The sequence below is a fragment of the Perca fluviatilis genome, chromosome 11 (genome assembly GCF_010015445.1).
Source record: "Perca fluviatilis chromosome 11, GENO_Pfluv_1.0, whole genome shotgun sequence".
Taxonomy (NCBI): domain Eukaryota; kingdom Metazoa; phylum Chordata; class Actinopteri; order Perciformes; family Percidae; genus Perca; species Perca fluviatilis.
Window position 1 is genome coordinate 8,698,438 of NC_053122.1, and position 21,026 is coordinate 8,719,463.

Genomic DNA, 21,026 nt, shown 5'->3' on the forward strand with positions numbered 1-21,026 from the left:
ATATTTTTTATTTGTCTCAGGTGGAACCTAACCCAAAGCGTCTCAGTGCTGTTGAGAGACTAGAAGCTGACAAGGCCAAGTATGTCAAGAGCCAGGAAGTTATCAATGCCAAGCAGGAGCCAATAAAACCACCCGTGATGGCTAAGCCTCCTGCCGGTCATACCCTCCTGGCCAAGAGAGGCTCTGGGATTAGTGGAGGAGGAAATGGAGGCGGGATACCTTTCAAAGCATCCAATAACAACGCAAAGTCGGACACATGTGCAACAAGCAGCGGCAGCAGCAAACGGGAGAATTTAAATCTGGAGATCCTTAAAAATCTGCTAAACTCATCGTCCTCTTCAGGAGCGGGATCTGAAGGACTAGGAGGTGGAGCTAAGAGTGCTGTGTTGATGAGGTCATCAGGGGGAATGGCCAGGAGTTGGACGCCATCAGGGTAAATTACCTTTTTAACATTTAAAGAGGCGCTATGCAGTTTTGGCCATTTCTTCGCTGTTTTCTTGCATTTTGCTGGCAGGTTTCTCTATAGAGCTCCCCCTACAGCTTCGGATTAGATATTTGGCAGCTCCTATGTTTACTTGTTTTCCTCTTTCTCTGTTCCTTACAATGTTTTCCTAGCTTTCTGCTTCTTTTTTGCTGGCTCAGCCGTGACAATAGTGTTAAAAAAAACTCAGTCGCTGCTTTGTTAGCCGGTTCCTTGAATGGGCGGATGTGTGCAGTGCCGTGAAGCAGTTAGTTACATCGCGAGACCTGATATCACGCGATACTTCCTGATGCTTAGGCCGGTGGCTCGCCAGCTGAAAGTTGCAAGGGTGGTTTTTACGCTCACAGGCGCTAGGGGGGGGAGAAACGAGACAACCACCATTCCACTCAAAAAAAAGTCCTATAACCATTCCAGTGACTCCGAAGCTGTTCAGTTAAGGTAAATTAAGCTCCAAAAACTGCATAGTTGCCTTTTAAGCAATGATTATGAGCCGTTTTTGTGTTCAAAACATGTCTACTGCAAATGGGTCACCTTGACTGATGGGACTATGCCGGACCATGCTTCCTAAATAGTAACGAAGGTTGCTTTCACACCTAAGCAGTTTGGTCCGTTTTAAAGGATAATTCCGGCGCAAAATGAACCTGGGGTTAATAACACGATTACCGAGTCGACCGTTCTCTGGGACACGTTTTCATGCTAATCGAATGTGTCTCTAGCTTGAAACAAGCTAGCGCAAACCACTGATTAACAAGAAATCGCTGGGCGCCCGGATAGCTCAGTTGGTAGAGGGGGCGCCCGTATATAGAGGTTTACTCCACGAGGCAGTGGGCCCTGGTTCGACTCCGACCTGCGGCCCTTTGCTGCGTGTCATTCCCCCTCTCTCTCCCTTTTCATTTCTTCGGCTGTCCTTTTGAAATAAAGGCTGAAAAATCCCCCCCCCCCAAAAAAAAAAGGGAATCGCTATTTCTGTACCACTAACAAGGCTCAAAATAGCACCACACTTCAACGGTAGCATAGTGAGGGTCCCTACATGTAAACCGAAGCATTGAGAACAGTTTATTAAAAAGATTATGAAGACTGTAGCGTTCACGTACAGTATACAGTAGGGGTGGTACGGTTCACAAAACCCACGGTTCGGTTTGTATCACGGTTTTAGGGTCACGGTTTTCGGTTCTGTACGGTTCTTGTTATTTTTTCTTTTAATCTTTAACACTCCAGAATATACTTCAGCATATGATATATAGCTAAAATTAGCATATTGAATGCATGTTGCACAAAACATGCACACAGTGGCAGTTCTATATTGTTTTATTTCATCATAGGTAACGTGAAATCCAAAATGTTGACGCTGGCGCATCCTCCAGCTCTGGGCAGCCTCTCTCCCACTGGACATTTCTGTAGGTGACGTGACGTGACCTGCAGCGGCACCCCACTCCACTTGAGGGCCGGTGGCCCGGTGTCTCTCCAAAATCTGACGAAAATCTTTTAAACTGACCTTTGTCGATCTGAAATGAAGACAGATTCAGCAACTGCGTGGCCTATTTCTCGCTTAAAATGTTTTCAGAAACCCGTTTCGGTGAACTATTTTAGTACAATATGAGATCGTACTCTGAACGAGCCGCCATGACAGTCTATTTTGAAATTAGGGACCAGCCAGACCCATGTGACGCGATCGTCCAATCAGCTGCCATGGGTTGCGTTTGTCACGCCCATCCCGCTCGTCATTTCCAGTTAGTGTTTTAACATAGGTGGATAAAGTGGGCACTACGGCAGTAAGAGGTTAGTGCAGCTTAACAGTGTACTGACGAACCGTGCGGTACACACATGCTCCGAACCGAGACTAGCGAACCGAGACTAGCGAACCGAGACTAGCGAACCGAGCGGTTCGGGTGTTTTTTCATGAACCGTACCACCCCTAGTATACAAGCAGGCGCCATCTTGGGAAAACAGTCATGACCAGTCGAACGACGAATGCCGTGCAACCAGTAACATAGCTCAAGCATGGCGTTCGTCATCATCCTGTGTTATTAACCCCCTAGGTTCATTTTGCGCCGGAATTGTCCTTTAACCCAACCCTGGAGCGTTTGGTCAGATAGTCCGGTTTGCTTGGGGGTGGTGTGAAAGCTCATTCGAACTCCGGTCCGCTTGAAAACGGACGCTTCCAAGTGCCCTAGAGTTTGGTTCACTTTAGTTGAAAATGCAAAAAAAAAAAAAAACAGTAAAGTACAGCCTGTATGTTTTTATCCACACTCTTGCCACCCTCTTGATTATGTCTTCCTACCCGATTGTAATGAATTACGTATTTATCTTGCTGTTTTCTGTTCCTAGGATGCCGTTAACCTACCGATCTACAATGGCGCTTAATGAGCAACCGCCAGAACTAGCTCCCAGTCCGAGCACCTCCCACTCCCTCCGGTCCTTCTCCCATTCCCTGAAGGTTCCTCCGATCAACGGCGGGGGACGCCGCAGCCCACAACCGGGAGGAAACCTCAACCTCAGCAGACGAGGTGAAGGAATCATCGACCGTTCTCGCTCCCCGCTGCCGCCGCTTCTCACCTCCCACTCCTCGTCCGACCTCCTGCGGCTCTGCAACGGCAAGCCCCTTCGCGCGGCCCGATCCAGCAGCTCCTCAGCTCCGCCCCTCCCTCCAAAACCCAACCCCACCTCCCTCCCTCCTCCCGCGCTTTCCTTGTCGCTGCCTCCCCCTCGTCCAACTCCATCCCCCTCTCTCTGTGACAACGTCACCCCTCAGTCGCTACCTTGTGATTTCGGAGGCCCTTCCCATATCTCAACCGATGCCAATGTGGAGCTCGAGCTTGGTTCATCCGTGGCTCGTCGCTCGTCGCTGCACAGATCTAAATCGGACCTGTCGGACCGGTACGCCCGGGCCGGAGCTGACGTGGAACGCTTTTTTAACTACTGCGGCCTGGACCCAGAGGAGCTGGAGGCGGTCGGTCCGGAGAACTTTGCGCGGGCCAACTCGGACATCGTCAGCCTGAACTTCCGATCCGCTTCTATGATCTCGTCTGACTGCGACCGGTCGCGGCGATCGTCCAACGACGGGCTGTCGGACGGGGAAGAGGACGAGGAGGAGGAGGCCGGAGAGCGTGTTCCGTACGGCATCTCGGCCGTGGAGCGAAACGCGAGAGTCATCAAGTGGCTGTACAGCATCAAACAGGCGAGAGAGACGCAGAAAGTCTCTCACGTTTAGAACAAGCACTACAGTGGCTAGGATGTACTTTAAACTACAGACAAACCGCCCCATGTTTCAGAACCGATAGACGGACCAGAATTTCTCATAGGTTTAGGGACTGTGATCTTGGCGCCGAACTAAAAGAAATTGTGAAAATGCATAGATGGATGAATGAATAGATGGAAGAGAAAGCTGACAGGTCTAACAAACTTGGTGAAAAAAACAGATTTTTTTTTTTAGAAATGAATAAAGAGATGATGAAAAGGACTCTAACCAATAAGGTTTAGAACAACATGAACACTATGAACGGACAGAAATAAAACTTGGACAGTTAACAAAATGTTCCGTCTGGAGAGACAAACAACGGGACATGTCTGAAAAGAAACTAGACAGCTGTATCTCTCTGGACACTGAATAATATGACGGACAAAGTCTGTCAAGAGCAAAATGCACTGCGATTGTCTAAGGACCCATAAAGTGACCACCTCACTACAAATGATCATAGGCCTTTCTCACAGAGAACAATTGGGCTTGACTAATCAAAGCCTTTTTAATAAGTGGGATTATCTTCCTACATAGAGCGCTAGGTAGCTAGCAAGCTATCTGTTCAGTCCACGCTGACTTCAACCTTCGTTCTGCCATCTCTGTCCTCGGTCACAGCTGTCCAGTCGGCAGCTCCTGAGAAGCCGAGAGGACGCCAGCTAGGCAAACTGTTCTAACCATGCAAACACGGTAGAAATGTACTGCGGTGTCGCGCGTGCGTCTCCGAGTTAGTGTTGATTGATACATGTGGTAAAACAGAAGTGTGTATGTTCCATGAGTCGGGGCGAGGGACTGACGTGAAAAACCCTTAAAAAAAACGTTTTCTATGTGGATTGATCAGCGTATTTCTTTGACCAATGTTAGGGCTGTCACTTAGTCATAAGTTGTTTTATGCCCATAAATATTCAAAATGCTTGATATGCAATTTATCGTAACACATTATAAAGCGTTTTATGATGACTTTTAAGGTCAAGTCTCATAATACCAACCAGCCAACCAACATTTATTTATATTGCCCTTTACTGCAACCAGCAGGTATCCAAAGTGCTTTACATCAAAGACCAATAATAAAAAACATAACATACAGTAAAATCTGAAAAGGTTACATAAAAGCAGGAGGAAGAAAGGAAAAATGTCCCAGCGCTACTATGTATTAAAAGCCATTCTAAATAAATAAGTTTCATAATTGCTGGTCACTCACTCACATTTCTTTTTGCAAGCATCATAGAGTATTATGGTTTGCTGGTTTGCGGTGCCTCCACTGCCTCACTAAGTGACAAGCTTAACGGGTGACTGCAGATTTGTTGTGTTAATGTTACCGTAAGGCAGTCAGCGAACAGCTTTACTTTTATCCACCATTTCTTCAAATCTATGGTGTCAAATCCAACATTCTTCTCTCCATTACTAATAAGATGGTTTGGTGCCATGATTACCTGTTCAGCATAGCTCACTAGTTACCACCGTTTTGCGATAGCAAAGAGAACAACAGCCTAGTAGATCAAAGTGGAATTAACCAATACCCCCGGCCGCTGGACTACAAGGCTGTTGCACTTTTGAAGTAATTACAGATCAATACATTTGACTCAATTGAACAGTACTTTGAATTTCAGATAAAAAGTGACAACGCTAACCGACTTAATGTTAACTGCTCCTAGCTTCTGTGTAAACTGAAGCTCACTACTTGTTGGTCAGGGCCACAAATGTCAGATGTCCACTTTGAGAAAGGCCTATGTCACAGTGTTGATGTCTCCGTTTAAACAAACTTTTAAAAAGGGTCCTGACATCATTTGCAAAACAGATATTGAACTCTATCTGTCAAAAATGAGAACTCCCATTGGAAAGTCAATGCTGGTGCACTGTTTGAACATAACAAGGTCAGTTACGGTGATATTTTTGTTATTGGTGACTGTTGAAGGAACATTTCAGCCCTAACTAAATGGGTTAGTTGTTGTAAAACTATGACACAGCAAAATGTTGACAAACTCATGAAACACAAGTGATGATGAGCTAGCTTTAGCTCTTGTTAAGCTAGATATTGTATTTGCTAAATGAAGGCCCTGTAGTGTGTGATGACTGAGTAATGAAGGAAACCGTTGACACTGAATGATTTGGACAGATATACACACGATATCAAATATAATCTCTCAAGCATACTTATCCGTACAGCATTAAGGTTACAACGTCATATCATTGTGCTCATACGTACATTATAAACAATTCTGTCATCAACCTGTTCATGTGAACCAACGAAACATATAACTGGAGAGTTTTAGTGTCCTGTGATTGGATATGGTTATTCAGAGGCTCCACACTGAAGAGAACCCTGCCACTTAACATTCAAAGAATGAATGCATGTCATTTGGGGGATTTTTTTGTTGTTATTTAAATGGTGAGATTTGGTCAAATGGTTAAATGTACTAAATATTGTAGGAGGCATAATGAATCACTAATGGCACGTTGGTTGGGGTAGTTCAGTTCAAATGAACTCTGGTGCGTTTGCCCATTTAAAGCTTTAGTGTGTAACTTTTTTATATTATTGAACGTCCGTTACATTCAAGCCATTGCCAAATGAGTTTCTACAAAGCAAATTAAGTCTCCACACAACTCTCTCTGTATTTCTCAGCATGGCTGTGTTTAGAAATTGGTGTCGTCCGGCGACTTTCGCGCGCAGGAACTCGAGTGAAGATAATGACCTCTTCTGAAGAGTCCATCATGTTTTGTTAATCCTCCGTGTCCTCCTTGGCTACTAGCAACTGCGTGGAGGAGGGGTGGGGGGTTGAAGCGCGATCACGGAAGGCTTGTATCATGTTGACGCACCGACAGAGCTCTTGTCATTACTTAGAATTCCTCACGGGGGAGACAGAAACTACGCACTATAGCTTTAATTTGATATGTTTAGGCTTGTGTGAAGGTTGTCATTCAAACTCGGAGCAACTTCAGACCAAAGAACTGCACCTAGACTACTTAGGTGGTCTCAGTCAACTTCCAACAAAACTCTTGTTTTGTTTGTGGTGCAAACTCGAACCAGAGCAACCCCAGGCTTTTGTGGACAAGTGTTTTAAACATGAATTCAAAAGATGAACTAGACCTACTGTAAATGTAGACGATCCACATGCCTTTTTAACAAGTCCACATAGCGTGGGCTGTGATTTGAGATGTCTTGTCACTTTACACGTGCAACACCTGGGAAGATGCATCATGCGGTTCAGGGCGTATTCGACTAGGAAAGTGGAAGCTAGTTAGCCAGTCTTGCTAACGTCTGTGCTTCCCACTATACATTACTTTTCGTTAAGGTCAGTAAGAAGATAAAGTGGACCACAGCTATGCATCATTTTTAATTTTTTTAATTTTAAAGATTCTTTTTTGGCTTTTCTGCCTTTTATTTGACAAGACAGCTAGGTGAGAAAGGGGAAAGAGAGAGAGGGGGAAGACATGCAGGAAATCGTCACAGGTCGGATTCGAACCCTGGACCTCTGCGTCGAGGCATAAACCTCCCAAGTATATGTGCGCCTGCTCTACCCACTGATCCAACCCGGCCACAACTATGCATCATTTTTAATCTTTGGCACGAACCACAATGAAGCAGGTGTTAAAGTGACCTAAACAATCAAGCTTTTACTCATATCACGTGTGCCATCTCTTCTTCACTTGTCACTCAGTGAAATGTCGCATATAAATGTTGCGTACATCCACACGCAGATCTGTGGGATAATTCAAATGTCAAGAACCAAAAAAAGTCCCTGAGTACGTCACAGGGGTCACAAGTTTTACAAGCGTAGAAGTTGCCTTCAACAGAGATGATCATTGTCAATTTCAAGCGTTTTTTCCAGCAGTCATATTGCAGGACACCAAAACTCTCCTTTCAAAACAATGTTGGTAACAATCTGTGATTATGTAGTCCACCAGGCACTACACTAAAAGCAATACTAATGAAGCTGTCTGTTCACTATTACAGGACTTATCACAGTACAGTAAAGCAAGGATGGTGGAAAGGGAGATTGTGGTCCTTTTTATACATGTTAGCGTTCTCTCTGAAAGACACTTCAGATTTACGGTGTTTAAAGTTGATTGTGCTGTAGATCGCGTTCCCTCAACCACACGCGCAGAGGAGGAACTCCAGCAGTGCTTCTGCATTACATCACAGAACACTTAAGGCTGCGTTCGTGGTGGCCGTGTCGATGCGCTAAGCTCGGCTTTGTCTCTGTCCACCTGAAAGCCAGCCACAGGAAGAAAACCTGTTGCTTTACCCTCGTGTGTGTGTGTGTGTGTGTTCCCTGATAATGATGAAGGGGGATGGATTACCAAGTCCACCTCCACCCTCACCTTTTGTCATCTGTCTACATGTCTGCACGTGGCTGACATTTCTCAAGGCCTGAAGCCATATCGGTGTGAATGCAGTGCCTCGGTCAGCGTCTCCCAACTGTCAGTGTGTCTTGTCTGCCCCGCGTCTCACTTTAAATCTATTGTGCAGGTCAGCTTCAGTGTGTCGACAGCAGCAACCCTGCCGGGCTTACTTCACTTCCCTGTATCTGACTAAACACCACTTTGGCATCAACATCTGTGGCAACTGTAGTCTCTTACATTTTGACAGGTATATGATTTGGGATGCACATAGTGACAAAATATAGTGTAGGGGACAGCGGGGTTAGATGATTTGAAGTGAGTCCTTCGAGGTACAGATAGCCTTGCTTTTCCCTAACGCCCCCATTAATACTTCATGTGTCTTGGGGAGTCAAAAACTAAAGTGCCATAAGTGGCACATACAATCTGCCCAAGATGAGGCCAGTTTACCTCCCAGCAAAAAAGAAATACATCATTTTTATTCACAATACTTTTTAAGCACAAGTATGCACAATCAGACAAACCAATCGGAATCTCTGAAATCGTATTCATTTAATTTATTAAACAACTCACCATTGAAACCAAAAGTGATCAAAGTTTTCAGGCGTCATGACAGTGTACTTCTTCTGAAAAAGTATCCGCATGGCTTACAAGCTTTGAAATGTCTTAACCCTTGTGTTGACTTCGGGGTCGAACTGACCCGTTTTTCAATTTTTGTTTTATATCAGAAAATATGAGACGTAGAAATAAGCGTTGAAAATGTGTAGAAGAAAAATGTAACAATTTAAAACGTTGGAAAAAGCAAAAACAAACTGTGAAAAAAAGGCGTCAAAAACGTCTAAAAAACAAAAACAAAACAAGGGTTAAATACACAGTGAGTGAAAACTGTTTTCAGCGAAATGGCAACGTGGGCGTTGTAGGAAGTGTTTAGCTTGTGATGCATCCCTTCTTCCTAGATAGACTAAAGTGGAAGTGAAGTGAACCCCGCTGGGAGAAAGACCCTTCCCCGCATCACCTCACTCTGAGCTCAGGGTCGTGCTAGCATGTTCCTGTCCTGATGCGCCGTTCCGATATGTGTGTCCCCCCCCCCCCCGCTCCTCTGGAGCCCAGGAAACCCTGCTGCTGCTTCTCACGGTCAGCGTTAATGAAGACAACATTGTACTGTTCTGGCAGCGTCATCACGCTTCAGTTTCATTTCTTTCTACATGGTGTGTTTTTTTTAAATCTTTGGATTGACAGATAGAGTTCTTCTGCGGTACTTTGTTTTATTTATTTTTTTTCTTCTATGTGTAAATGCTGTAAGAAAAAAGTGTGTATATATATGATTTTAAAAAGCCATGTGTTGGATTTCAGTTTTTCTCTGTCTGAAGGTTTATGTGTTACAAAAGATTCCGAACAAAAAAAAAAAACCTGCTGTTTTTTGCTCGTTGCCCTGTGCCTGATCAAGCTGGGCAGGAGTGTTACAGAGACGTAGTGTTGACTGTGTGTTTTTCAAACGTGGAAACTGTTACGTTTTGCTTGATTGAGGGAAAAAAAAAGTGTTCATGTTTAGTTTCTTTTGATTATTTCAATAAATGGCTTGTTTTGCCATCTCTCTTCAAGTGTTAATCCATTAAATCAATTACTCAATTTGTCACATGAAATCACATAAAATGCAATTCCAGTGAAATGTAATCTGTCAGTTTCTTCAATTTATGCATTAAAAACAGTGATGATATTGAATATATATGTGTATGATGGGCGGGGGGGCGTCTGAGGCAGTGTCCTTATTTAGGATCTTAGTGGCCTGGTGTGTCCGCTACCTTCTTTTCGACCTCAACAGGGAGAAAAGGCTACCAGGTGGTTTGGATAAATACAAAATAAGAAGAAGAAATAAAATTAAACAGAAATAATAGAAGAATTAGTTCCATACGGAAGAGGATTAGGGACACGTGAAAAAATATATTGAAGTATCTGTGAATTAACAATGTTACATAATCACTTAAAGTCATACTGACTTACATTATTAATGTAAAATGAATAGTGCCTAGTGGGCAACAGGAATTCATCTCACATTAAATCATGCAATACAATATCATCATGCCACTGTGAACTGAGAGTAAAATGTATTTATATAGCACTTTTCGCAGATAAGAAATCACAAAGTGCTTTACATAAAACATACAATATGAAACAATAAATAAAGTACAATTAAAATCACAAGTTGGCCAAATAGATTAAAAAAAAACAGAGTCCCAAGAGGTCATCCAAAGGCATGTTCAAAAAAGTAGATCAGTGAAGTCACAGTGTTCACCACTCCTTGGTTTGCAATAGCCTACTACTGCTAATGTATAACTAGTTAGTTACACTACTGCTACCTTGATGCCTGTGATCTCAGCAGGGGAACAGTAGCTCGGATCCAGTGATAGGACAATATCAACACAGAGCGGCTGTCCTCCTGATGGGTCTGCCTATCATGTAAGTCAAATGGCCGAGAATAGATCACCCATTATTCTGTAATTTTCCAGACAGTAGATATTGTGAGGCGCTGTCGTGTCTTGTTTACCCTACCGTACACACTACTACTACTACTGCTGCAGCAGCAGCAGCTGTCGCAGTTGCTGCCATCTAGCGGTTGTAAAGACAAACAACACTGCACGTTCCAAAGACGAAGGACACAAGCGATATTTTAATAAAATCTATATTATGTGCAAATATTTCTTGGCATTTGTTGGTTTTTGACATATTCAAGCCCTGTGGTATGAATTTGTTGTTGATAGATAAAAAAAAAAAATGATTTAAAAAAAAAAGGTGACGGTAACGTCACTAGTCACGTGATCTCACAACCCGGAAGAAAAACATTGGTTCTTCAATACCAATACAAATCGTCCGGTCCGGTCCAGCAGTAGTAAGTAATATGCTGTCGAAAAGAAAAGTGGAATACTAAGTGTGTATTTTCTTTGCAGTTTGTGTGTCTAAAGACTTTCGTTTTGGTCGGAACCTCCCGAGTGTTTAATTCACCCGTCGACGGCTGGGAAACACCGAGCTGCTTCCGACGCTAACGTTAACGTTTAGCTACACATGCTTTGATAACGACGGCAAGCTAGCTAGGTTTTATCAGTAACGTTACACATATTTTCCTCGGTTACACTTTACTTGAAGTTTTCTACATAAGAGTGACATGACAACGTGTCATAAAACATTATAAACAAGTCATAAACGTTTATGACATAACGCTTCTTTAGTGTCATTCGGTTTTGCCATGACAAGTTATGGTTAGGGTTAGCTATGTGTCATGTCAGTGTCATGTCACTCTTTTGTAGAAAACTTCAAGTAAAGTGTTACCTTTTCCTCTCACTACAAAGAACTGATGTTTCGTGTATTTACTGACAATAATATACAGTATTGAACCACATTACTAAGTAAACTAATAGTTTCACTACGTTTTGCAGTAGCTTGCAGCTTCCCTGTAGCTAGTTCAACTACAGTCATTGCAGGCTGATTCAGGTACTGTTAGTTAAATGACCCTTTGATGCCATTTTGTGTGTTTAGCTATAACCGCTGAAACTGCAAACCGTTCTGGGCCCTAAAGGGAAATAAATTATTTATTTTTATTTAACAAACTAATGTAAGATTTCTCCCTAGGGTAACGTTAGCTTTTGACCTATTTTCTAGTGTGAAGGAATTTGTTGCTTGCATCTTATTTCAAAGTAAATTAACATTAAAGTACTATTCTGCATTCTGTGGTACTTAATAATAATAATAATACATTTTATTTATATAGCGCTTTTCATGGTACTCAAAGTACTCACATGCTGTACATCACATTAAAAACATAAGCAATTTTTTTTTTTTTTTCTAGTTCTACTTCACTACAGTTCAGAGGAAAATATTGTACTTTTTACTGCACTACATTTAGCTGACAGCTGGAGTCACTTTTCAGATAAAGGTTGTACGTAGAAAACATGATCAGTTTCTAAAATATTACAAATTGTTACAGCTTACCAGTTAAATACGCAACAGTGTACAGTTCTTAATGTAGCTACACTTCGACCAGCTATAATACTGAAGTGCTGCCTAACTTAAATGCATCAACAATCATTCCATGTAATATAGCACACTGAATCTTTTCCACACAGCAGCAGGTAGTGCAGTTTAAGTGGTGGTGTGCCCCGTTTAATTGTATATCAATCAATCTTTATTTATAAAGCACCTTTCAAACATGAAAAATGCAATTCAAAGTGCTGAACAGTGATTGAAAAACATCAGACAAGAAAAAGGAATAATTATAAGAAAAAAAAAAAAAAATATATATATATATATATATATATATATATATATATATATATATGGATTTAGAGACCAATGCACACTAACATAAATAAAAAATGAATACAATATATTTTAAAAACAATTAAATGTCTAAAACAATATCAATCATAATATAAAACCATATGAAGCGTTATAAAAATCAAATATCAAATATGTTTTATACGTTTATTTATATATATATACATACTGTATATGTGTGTGTGTGTGTGTAGGGTGTATGTAGGCCTATATATACATATGTCATGATATGTATGATGTGTATATATACGTACATGGAGCCCCATCTGGCACAAAGTGACATATCATTTTACATTCAGTGAAATATATTTGATTCCATATTAGAGAGATGTTATCTAAAATATATATAGGGTGTATGTATATATCACGACATACACCCAACACATATATATAAACGTATGAAACACTGAAATCATAGAAATTATAACATGTTCAAACAAATATAAACACTTAAAACAATAAAATAATAAAAGATAATCAAATTATAATTATAAGACACTAGGTGAAAGCCAGACTGAATAAGTAGGTTTTTAGTCTCCGTTTAAAGGTTTTATATTTCCAGCTCCTCTCAGATATGGATATGGAGCCCCATCTGGCACAAAGTGACATATCATTTTACATTCAGTGAAATATATGTGATTCCATATTAGAGAGATGTAATCTATCAGACCTCGCCTCCTTTACCCAGGTCTCCACCATGTTGCGTTGCAGAGATGAGCGGGTGTGCGCTGGATGAGGAGAACTTCCGGCGCTGCTGTCGGCTCCTCCTGCAGCAGTCGGAGCAGCTGAGGGACGGCTGGAGCTGGGAAGCCGTGCAGGTGAGGAGGTCTGTGCTCCCACTGGCATCGCTGTACACAGAGCCTGCAACAGGGGCGGTTCTAGGATCAGACCTTTAGGGGGGCTCAGCCCCTAATGAGAATGTGACACAGATACAGTGCCTTGCAAAAGTGTTAACCCCCCCCCCCCGCTAAATCAGTAATTTCACTGGATAACAATAAATATGTGTATGTATTTATTATTACTATAACAGAGGATAAATGCGAAATATAGAAAAATTGTTTTTTATTATTATCATTTTAAGGGGTCTAAACCACCACTGGCCTGCAGGCTGTGCTGTGGTCCATGAATGTGGTTAATCTCTGCTTCTGATCCGGCCTCAGGGCTCAGAGGAGGGCTACCTTAAGAAGACTGCTCTCAGATCAGTCGTGGTCGACTCGAGCCCAGCGTGGGACCACGAAGGATCGGCTTCAGACTCGGAGCCACACACTTCCTGTCGCTCCTGGCCTGATCAGCAGGGACAGGAAGAGAAACAGGTGAAAGACTGAACTCACGCCAACGTTCATCTGGTGTTCTGGGCTTTTATTTTCCACCTGTGCTTTTTATGAAAAAATACAGAATTTGTCAGTACTTTTTATTTTTCTGTTGTATTAAAAATCAACCTTTAATTCAAAACATTAAATTAATAATCTGGACACACCTCTACACCTTAAATTACGAAGGAGTTTCATTTCCTACATGAAGGATCATTTCAGGGTGGCCGGGTTGGTTCAGTGGGTAGAGCAGGCGCACGTACACTTGGAGGTTTATGCCTCGACGCAGAGGTCCAGGGTTCGAATCCGACCTGGGACGATTTCCTGCATGTCTTCCCCTCTCTCTCTCTCTCTCTCTCCCCCCCCTTACTCACTTAGCTGTCCTGTCGAATAAAGGCGGAAAAGTCCAAAAAATAATCTTTAAAAAAAACTAAAACAAAAAAAGGATCATTCCAGGCTTCAGAATCGAAAGAGGGACAGACAACACTGATGAGAAACAGAATCAGATTTCTTGCCAAAGTAAGTTTTCACCTGCGAGCAATTTACCTGGGTGTGTTTGGCGCCTGCAGTAAACATGAAAAGGATATAAACAGTAAAGCAAAGTACTGCAACAATCAATCAGTCAAGCTCTATTTATAAAGTAATTAAATATAAATCATAAAAACAATCTAAATATATATAGAACATAAATATAGAATAGAAATGTTACAATAAAAATATGTAGAAGGCACCATAACAAACATGTACAATATAACTGAATCCACTGTGTCTCTGTCTCCACAGGCTGGTATTGTTCTTTCAGTTGATGCCGACAGCATCAAAGGTGCCATAGAGGATGAGGAAGATGGTGAGGAAGATGAAGAGTGTGCAGTATGGGTGAAGACGATGTCGCTGTCTGCACAGGCTGCAGTATAGATCCTTCAGTCCTGCTGCTACAGTACTCACTGTGCTTATATTTCCGAGCCCTCACTAAGATGGTAGGAGTTCGTGTGAGACGGCCTCCGCATGCACTAGGCTTGGGCGGTGTCTATTCTCTCATACCCTCGTACTTTCTTGGCATTTTAGCGGGGTATACGCTATATGACGGTATTTGGGTAAAAAAAAAAAATACATTGTGGCGCGAGCTGTGCACTACATCGCCTCAATACAGCATCTCCCCATCAGTTCACTAGGAAAAGGAGTGTCTGTGTTTTTGAAGTATTGAAAATCATACCGTGGAGGGTGAGAAAAGCTGATGTTACAGGTGTTCTAAGTACATTAACATGCCAATATATCCACATCACACCACAGAGCCCTAATGTCCAAAACGATTTATTCCTTTGTACAGACGGCACTTTGCAGCCTGCGCATACAACTGATTATCACTTAAAAGTATACGACCGCCTGCAATATGAGAGGGTCTGTACACCTTTGCATATTTGTCAGTGATATTTTTGCTGCATCTTCTTCCTTAATGTATCACCATGTCAGACGGGAGGAGCCTGTCATTAGAGGAGGTGTGGAGCTCTGTTCATCCAAACTTCAGGCTTCGACTTCAGAACAGTCCTCTGAATACAATCACTCTGCAGGTAAAACCAGGAAAGATGTAGCCATCAGCTTTATTATCACCACTTTCCTCCTTAAAGCTCTGCTGAGATCTCCTCTCTCTTTGTGTGTGTGTGTGTGTGTGTGTGTGTGTGTGTGTGTGTGTGTGTGTGTGTGTGTGTGTGTGTGTGTGTGTGTGTGTGTGTGTGTGTGTGTGTGTGTGTGTGTGTGTGTGTGTGTGTGTGTGTGTGTGTGTGTGTGTGTGTGTGTGTGTGTGTCAGGAACATCCCCTGCTGGGTCAGCCTTTCTTCATGCTCCACCCCTGTAGAACGGAGGAGTTCATGAGGCCCGTGCTGCAGGCGGCTCAGGACCAACACAGGTAGGATCACCGCTGGATTCACTAATCCAAAAAAACACAATGGAAGTATTACACTTTTAGAGTTGCACACAACGTATAGCTTTTGCATCGAGTTAAAGCTAGATTTACAACTCTGTCCGTGCAACAGTTATCATATCATATATCAACATGCTGGTAATGATAACGAGCTGCGGTGTATCGGGAAACAAACAATGTTAAGTTGTCTTCGCCTCACCTCATACTAGGGCTGGGTAGCGTTCGAAAAATGTCGATACCGGTACCAATACCATGACTTTGATGCCAGTTCCTGAACGTTACTTTTTTCTGATACCAATTCTATAAAATCCATTTTCACAAAAAGAAATAACAACGTTACACATTGCTGCACAAATCACTTTATTTATTTCTCAGCTCCTGCTATGTGAGCCTAGTCTGTGTGTGTGTGTGTGTGTGTGTGTGTGTGTGTGTGTGTGTGTGTGTGTGTGTGTGTGTGTGTGTGTGTGTGTGTGTGTGTGTGTGTGTGTGTGTGTGTGTGTGTGTGTGTGTGTGTTGTGTATGTGTCAGTATTACAAGTAAACCTTGTATTAAACTGAACTAAGGCTGTACCATGATCAGAATGCTTTTAACAATGCTGTGTGTGTGTGTGTGTGTGTTTTTGTGTGTGTGTGTGTGTGTGTGTGTGTGTGTGTGTGTGTGTGTGTGTGTGTGTGTGTGTGTGTGTGTGTGTGTGTGTGTGTGTGTGTGTGTGTGTGTGTGTGTGCAGGTCAGTGAACTACGTGTTGTCGTGGCTGAGTGTTGTGGGTCCTGTGGTGGGTCTGGACGTCCCTCTGAAGTACGCCACCCAGCTCCATCCTGCAGCGTCACTCAGCAGCACAGAGCCAGACTGAGGCTGCACCTGCTCTGCGTCAACGCTCTCTGTCAGCTTGTCTGTAGGGAGGCTGGATTATCAGCCCGGTAGTCTCGCATTGCCAGACCTGCTGTATCTCCACAGGTCTGTCGGGTAAGGTCTGGCTACACTACAGATACGTTCTGGGATAGGACAAAAAAAAAAGCTCTGGTGTGGCCAGGTTGGCTCAGTTGGTAGAGCAGGCGCACATATACAGAGGTTTACTCCTAGACGCAGCGGCCGCGGGTTCAACTCCGACCTGCGGCCCTTTGCTGCATGTCATTCACCTCTCTCTCCCCTTTTCATGTCTTCATCTTCATCTGTACTGTGGAAATAAAGGTCTTAAAATGCCCCAAAAAAAACTAATCTAAGAAAAAAAAAAACGCTCTGGGTTGTTTACTTTACTTACTTTAAACCAATCACAATCGTCTTGGGCGGCGCGACGCTTGCTCTGCAAAGTAGTCTCGGGAAGGAACTTGTTTTGGTGGTACATTTGAGAACTTATAAAATGTCACATCTAATATTAAATGAAGTTAAGTGTTTACAGAATACCGTAACGTGAGAGCTATTTAAATTAACTGGATACATGGTTAAACGTCATTTAATCGCTGCATGTACTTCGTCAATAACAATCTCCACCAATCGGTCCCAAAACGTCCCAGATAGAGAGTAAATGCCATAGACTTATTCTTTGTAAATCTTTACACTCATTCCCCCAAAAGAACCAAGCAGGCCTGCCTTGTTGCACGATCCAGATTTTCTTTAAAACTATCCAGCATGTAGCTTGCTAGCTCGAAGTTTGTTGTTGTTTCCCGAAGCGAAGGGAGTCTGAGAACAGCAACACACCGAGGAAGGTGAGGGGCAAAGTCTGAAATCGCGCTGAAGGCAGAAGGTTGTTTGTGTGAACTTTGTGTTAACTTAATAGATTTTTTTGTCAGTGTACTAAAGCACAAAAATAACTGAAATAGTAATAAGGGCCATGGGTATCTTCTGCATTATTACGTCTTGATGCATGTAGAGGGCTCCTTGTCAAAACCCAGTTTTAATACTTGAAGTATTTTTGATATAACGTATACATGGTGTATAATCTAGTGTAGGTGCAGGCTGTGATTTGTCACATTTTCCATACATGCCGTCTCCATCTGTTTTTAACCCATGTGTTGTCTTCCCGTCGACCATGCAACCTTTTGTTTTTCTGGGTCAAAATTTTAAAGACTTTTTTTTTTTTTTTTGCTTTTCCTGATGTTTTTGTCACTTTTTTTCCAAATTTATTATCGCTTTTCCCGATGTTTTTTTTTATTTTTGCTGCGATTCTTTCGACGTTTTTGTTGTTCTTTTTGACATTCTTTTATAAATTTGTTTCTCCAAATGCTCTCAAATTTTATAAATCCCCCAAATTCAGTAAAAGTAGTGAACTGATCATTTATTTTACTTGTGCAGAGCGTTTTATGGAACTATCCACGTTATTTATTTTGACAATTTGGTTGAAAGAAAGAAACAAATTCTGATAGATAAACTTTTAGAAAATGGGTCCCATTTGACCCGAGGATAACAGGAGGGATAACAGAAAGGACGGTAAGAAATGTTAGCATGATGCCAAATGTGTAAATCCTGTATCTATTTTATCTAATGTAATCTGAAACCATTTGATATTAAATTATTTGAACGCCTGTAGAGTCTGTCTGTACGGTATGTTCAGTGTATGCACAGCACAGCCTCTAGTTTAGAGGGCTGTAAACTGGCACAGTTGGCTCCTAACAGCTTTGTCCTAACTGAGGAGCTCTGGTATGTCTTAACAGGTTTTTAAAAATGGTCTTGACAGGACCCGAAACATCACAGAAAACAACAAGAAGTACATCAGGAGGGAATCATTTTGCTCTTTTTCTTAAATTTAACCGACATTTTAAAGTCACGGTTAGATTGATGTCTGCCGATTTGTACAAAACGGTCAAAGAGTGATGTTCAGGTTACATTTTTGTTTACATTTCTTGATGCCCTGTAAAGGGGAAACTATCCATATTTTAAGAAAGAAAGAAAGCAGTTATTCAAGGTAAAATTAGCTTATCCTTCAGTATATTGCTTTTTCTTTATTGACCTGTTAATCATCTTGCGACCCTTCAGACTGTTGACTACTAGACTACTGTATCTTGTGAACATTTGTGAACCTGGGGGGGAAAGGGGAAACTTAATGTTATGACTATAACTTCTGTTCCCTGAAGATGACGAACATGGTACAACACATAGTCGGCCTATGGGGCGTGATTTCACATACTATACGTGTTGTACTGAGTGAATTGACTGAAGAAAGGAAACTGCCTTGTATTATGATTGGGTGTGTTTTTATTGATCCCAAAAAATGGGAAATTACAGTGTTAGAACAGCAAAATATCCGACACACAGCACACATACAGAATATTCATTACATAATAGGATACAGTATACATGAAATAATTAATAAAAGGATAGAATACAAGAACAAATATTCACACAAATTAAAAAATACAAAAGGGGAGAATGTACAACATATACAAGTTAGGAATAACAATGTAGGCCTACAACTACTTAAATGGTATTAATAAAGCTGTAAGTAAACCTATGTTTGTGCAAGTTGCATTCAGTCCAGTTGTGATGTATAGTGATGCATTAGTCTTATCTAACACTCAGTGATGAAGTGTTAAAAAGTTGTATTGCCTGTGGGGAATGATTTCTTGTAGCGGTACGTGCAACATTGAGGCTGTCGGAGCCTCTTAGATGCTCGATAATGTTTTAAGCCCCAACGTCTCCTTCCAGGCAGCGTTGTGACCGTTGACTTCAAGGCACCTAACCCTAACCTTAACCATAACCATAACCATTGCCTAATCCTAGTGCCTTCCAGGCAGCGCTGCTGCTATCCATGATAGATAACAGTTCAGATAAGTTCAGTGACCTCCTCTCCACCACAGCTTCAAATGTGTCCTGTTTGCAGCCAATAACGGAGGCAGCCTTCCTGATGAGTTTGTTCAGTGTGTTTGTGTCTCTGGTTCCGATGCTGCTGCCCCAGCAGACGATAGAGGAGAACAGAGCGCTGGCCACAACAGACTGGTAGGACATCTCCAACATCCTGCTGCACACGTTGAAGGATCTCAGCTTCCTCTGGAAATGGAGTCTGCTCATCCCCTCCTTGTAAACAGCAGTGCTGTTGATTTTCCAGTTCAGCATGATTGAGTGAGTGTTCATTATGTAGATGATAAAGAACTCAATGGCCTGTCAGCTCTAGTATAAATCTCATATAAATAAAAAGATCTTGCTCTTGACTGTGCGTTGTTCTGCAGCTCTTTACCAAGACTAAATGTTTTAATCCTAAGGACAGTAGGAAGACAGGAGAGGATGGGAGAGAGAGAGGTCAATCACAGAGTGGACCGAGGCACGGGAGAAAGGCAAGACAGGACATATTAATACAAATGCTTTCTTATCTATCAAGCGTTGCATAAAAACTCAGTAAAACCTAATTTATTTAAAAAAATAATAATAATTTGTGTCCAAATCCCACGTGAGAATACTACTAAATAATTCTTCTTAAATGCCAAATGTTGTTCATATGATTGCATAGAAAGATGTGTGATGGATGTTTTCCTGTGTTCCTCCAGTAGGCCTAACCGTAAAGAAGACCTTTATCTGGGCTTTTTAACAAAACAACACCTGATTATGATATCTGTGGCTGTTGGACTTGTCATCCTGGTGATTATCGTTACTGTCGCAGCCGTGCTCGCCACAAAGCAAGGTACATGCAAGCTATTTGCCATTTGTGAATCGTTGAAGTGCTCAGTTGATTTTGGCCCTATAGTCAGGATAAAACATCAGACACGTGTTGTTCATTAATATGTACGAGCCTATTAAGATAATGTACTGTATCTGGTTCCTGATTCAGACACATAATCATGTGTTATCTAGAATCATCTCACAAACACCTAAAATATGCTACTACTGAAGGTAGTACTGATCATATCTCATGTTTGTAGTGTAGTACCTTGTAGGCCCAGTGAATGAATGTGGTTTCTCACTCGATACCACATTATTGTGTAGCCATAATTACCGTCAGCAGAGATCTGAGCAGCTTTTGTTCTGAACAATATCACATAAGAACTTTATTTTATGGACAGTCACAGTTCTCGTGATAACTCACGCTAATTTTAATGGGAGAATGCACTACGCAACCGATAGTGTGGGCTTGATGTTGACCATAGGTATTACAGAGAGATAACTGCACTCTCTTTACGACACTCAGGATTACCGGCTGACTTTGTTAAAAAAAGATTAAATAAAGGGGAACTCCATAGGACATTTGACAGCTTGGAAGCAAATCTAATAACAGAAAACTTGTATTATGATCTAGGGGCCTGCATACCAGGAGGTGAGGGTCTAACAAAAATATGCAATTGGTTGCTCATTGGGTGCTGGAAGTTTGAAGGAATAGAAACAAGTTGTTTGACTTCAAACTTGGTTTAATGACCATCGAGGATAACAGACAAACAGCAGTCACCCATAACTAGACGTTTAGAAGGCCTACTGAGTCACACACGCAT

The 21,026-nt window shown here is 41.9% G+C and overlaps 3 protein-coding genes across 9 annotated transcripts in view; all 3 read left to right on the forward strand.

Annotated features, from left to right (window-relative positions):
- fam110b (family with sequence similarity 110 member B) overlaps positions 1 to 6,329 on the forward strand; it is a 39,419-nt gene extending 33,090 nt beyond the window's left edge. For all 3 annotated transcript variants that reach the window (XM_039816924.1, XM_039816926.1, XM_039816925.1), the window contains exons 4-5: positions 21 to 433; positions 2,810 to 6,329. In XM_039816924.1, the coding sequence (XP_039672858.1) occupies positions 21 to 433; positions 2,810 to 3,692 (1,296 nt within the window). In that variant the 3' untranslated portion in view covers positions 3,693 to 6,329. The remainder of the gene's footprint in view (positions 1 to 20; positions 434 to 2,809) is intronic.
- A 3,894-nt stretch (positions 6,330 to 10,223) lies between these two features.
- Positions 10,224 to 16,698, forward strand: atg10 (ATG10 autophagy related 10 homolog (S. cerevisiae)). The gene is given in 7 exon segments (XM_039816927.1): positions 10,224 to 10,514; positions 13,075 to 13,204; positions 13,547 to 13,699; positions 14,480 to 14,642; positions 15,122 to 15,264; positions 15,502 to 15,599; positions 16,342 to 16,698. Coding segments are annotated over 7 exon segments (828 nt in total). The 5' UTR covers positions 10,224 to 10,497; the 3' UTR covers positions 16,466 to 16,698.
- Positions 16,699 to 19,431: 2,733 nt separating this feature from the next.
- Positions 19,432 to 21,026, forward strand: part of fam151a (family with sequence similarity 151 member A) — an 18,237-nt gene continuing 16,642 nt past the window's right edge. Inside the window, exons 1-3 of one of the 5 annotated variants that reach the window (XM_039816928.1) lie at positions 19,432 to 19,668; positions 19,809 to 19,880; positions 20,091 to 20,224. In XM_039816928.1, coding sequence (XP_039672862.1) covers positions 19,661 to 19,668; positions 19,809 to 19,880; positions 20,091 to 20,224 — 214 coding nt within the window. In that variant the 5' untranslated portion in view covers positions 19,432 to 19,660. The remainder of the gene's footprint in view (positions 19,669 to 19,808; positions 19,881 to 20,090; positions 20,225 to 21,026) is intronic. The other 4 variants (XM_039816929.1, XM_039816930.1, XM_039816931.1 and 1 more) reach the window with 4 other exon arrangements.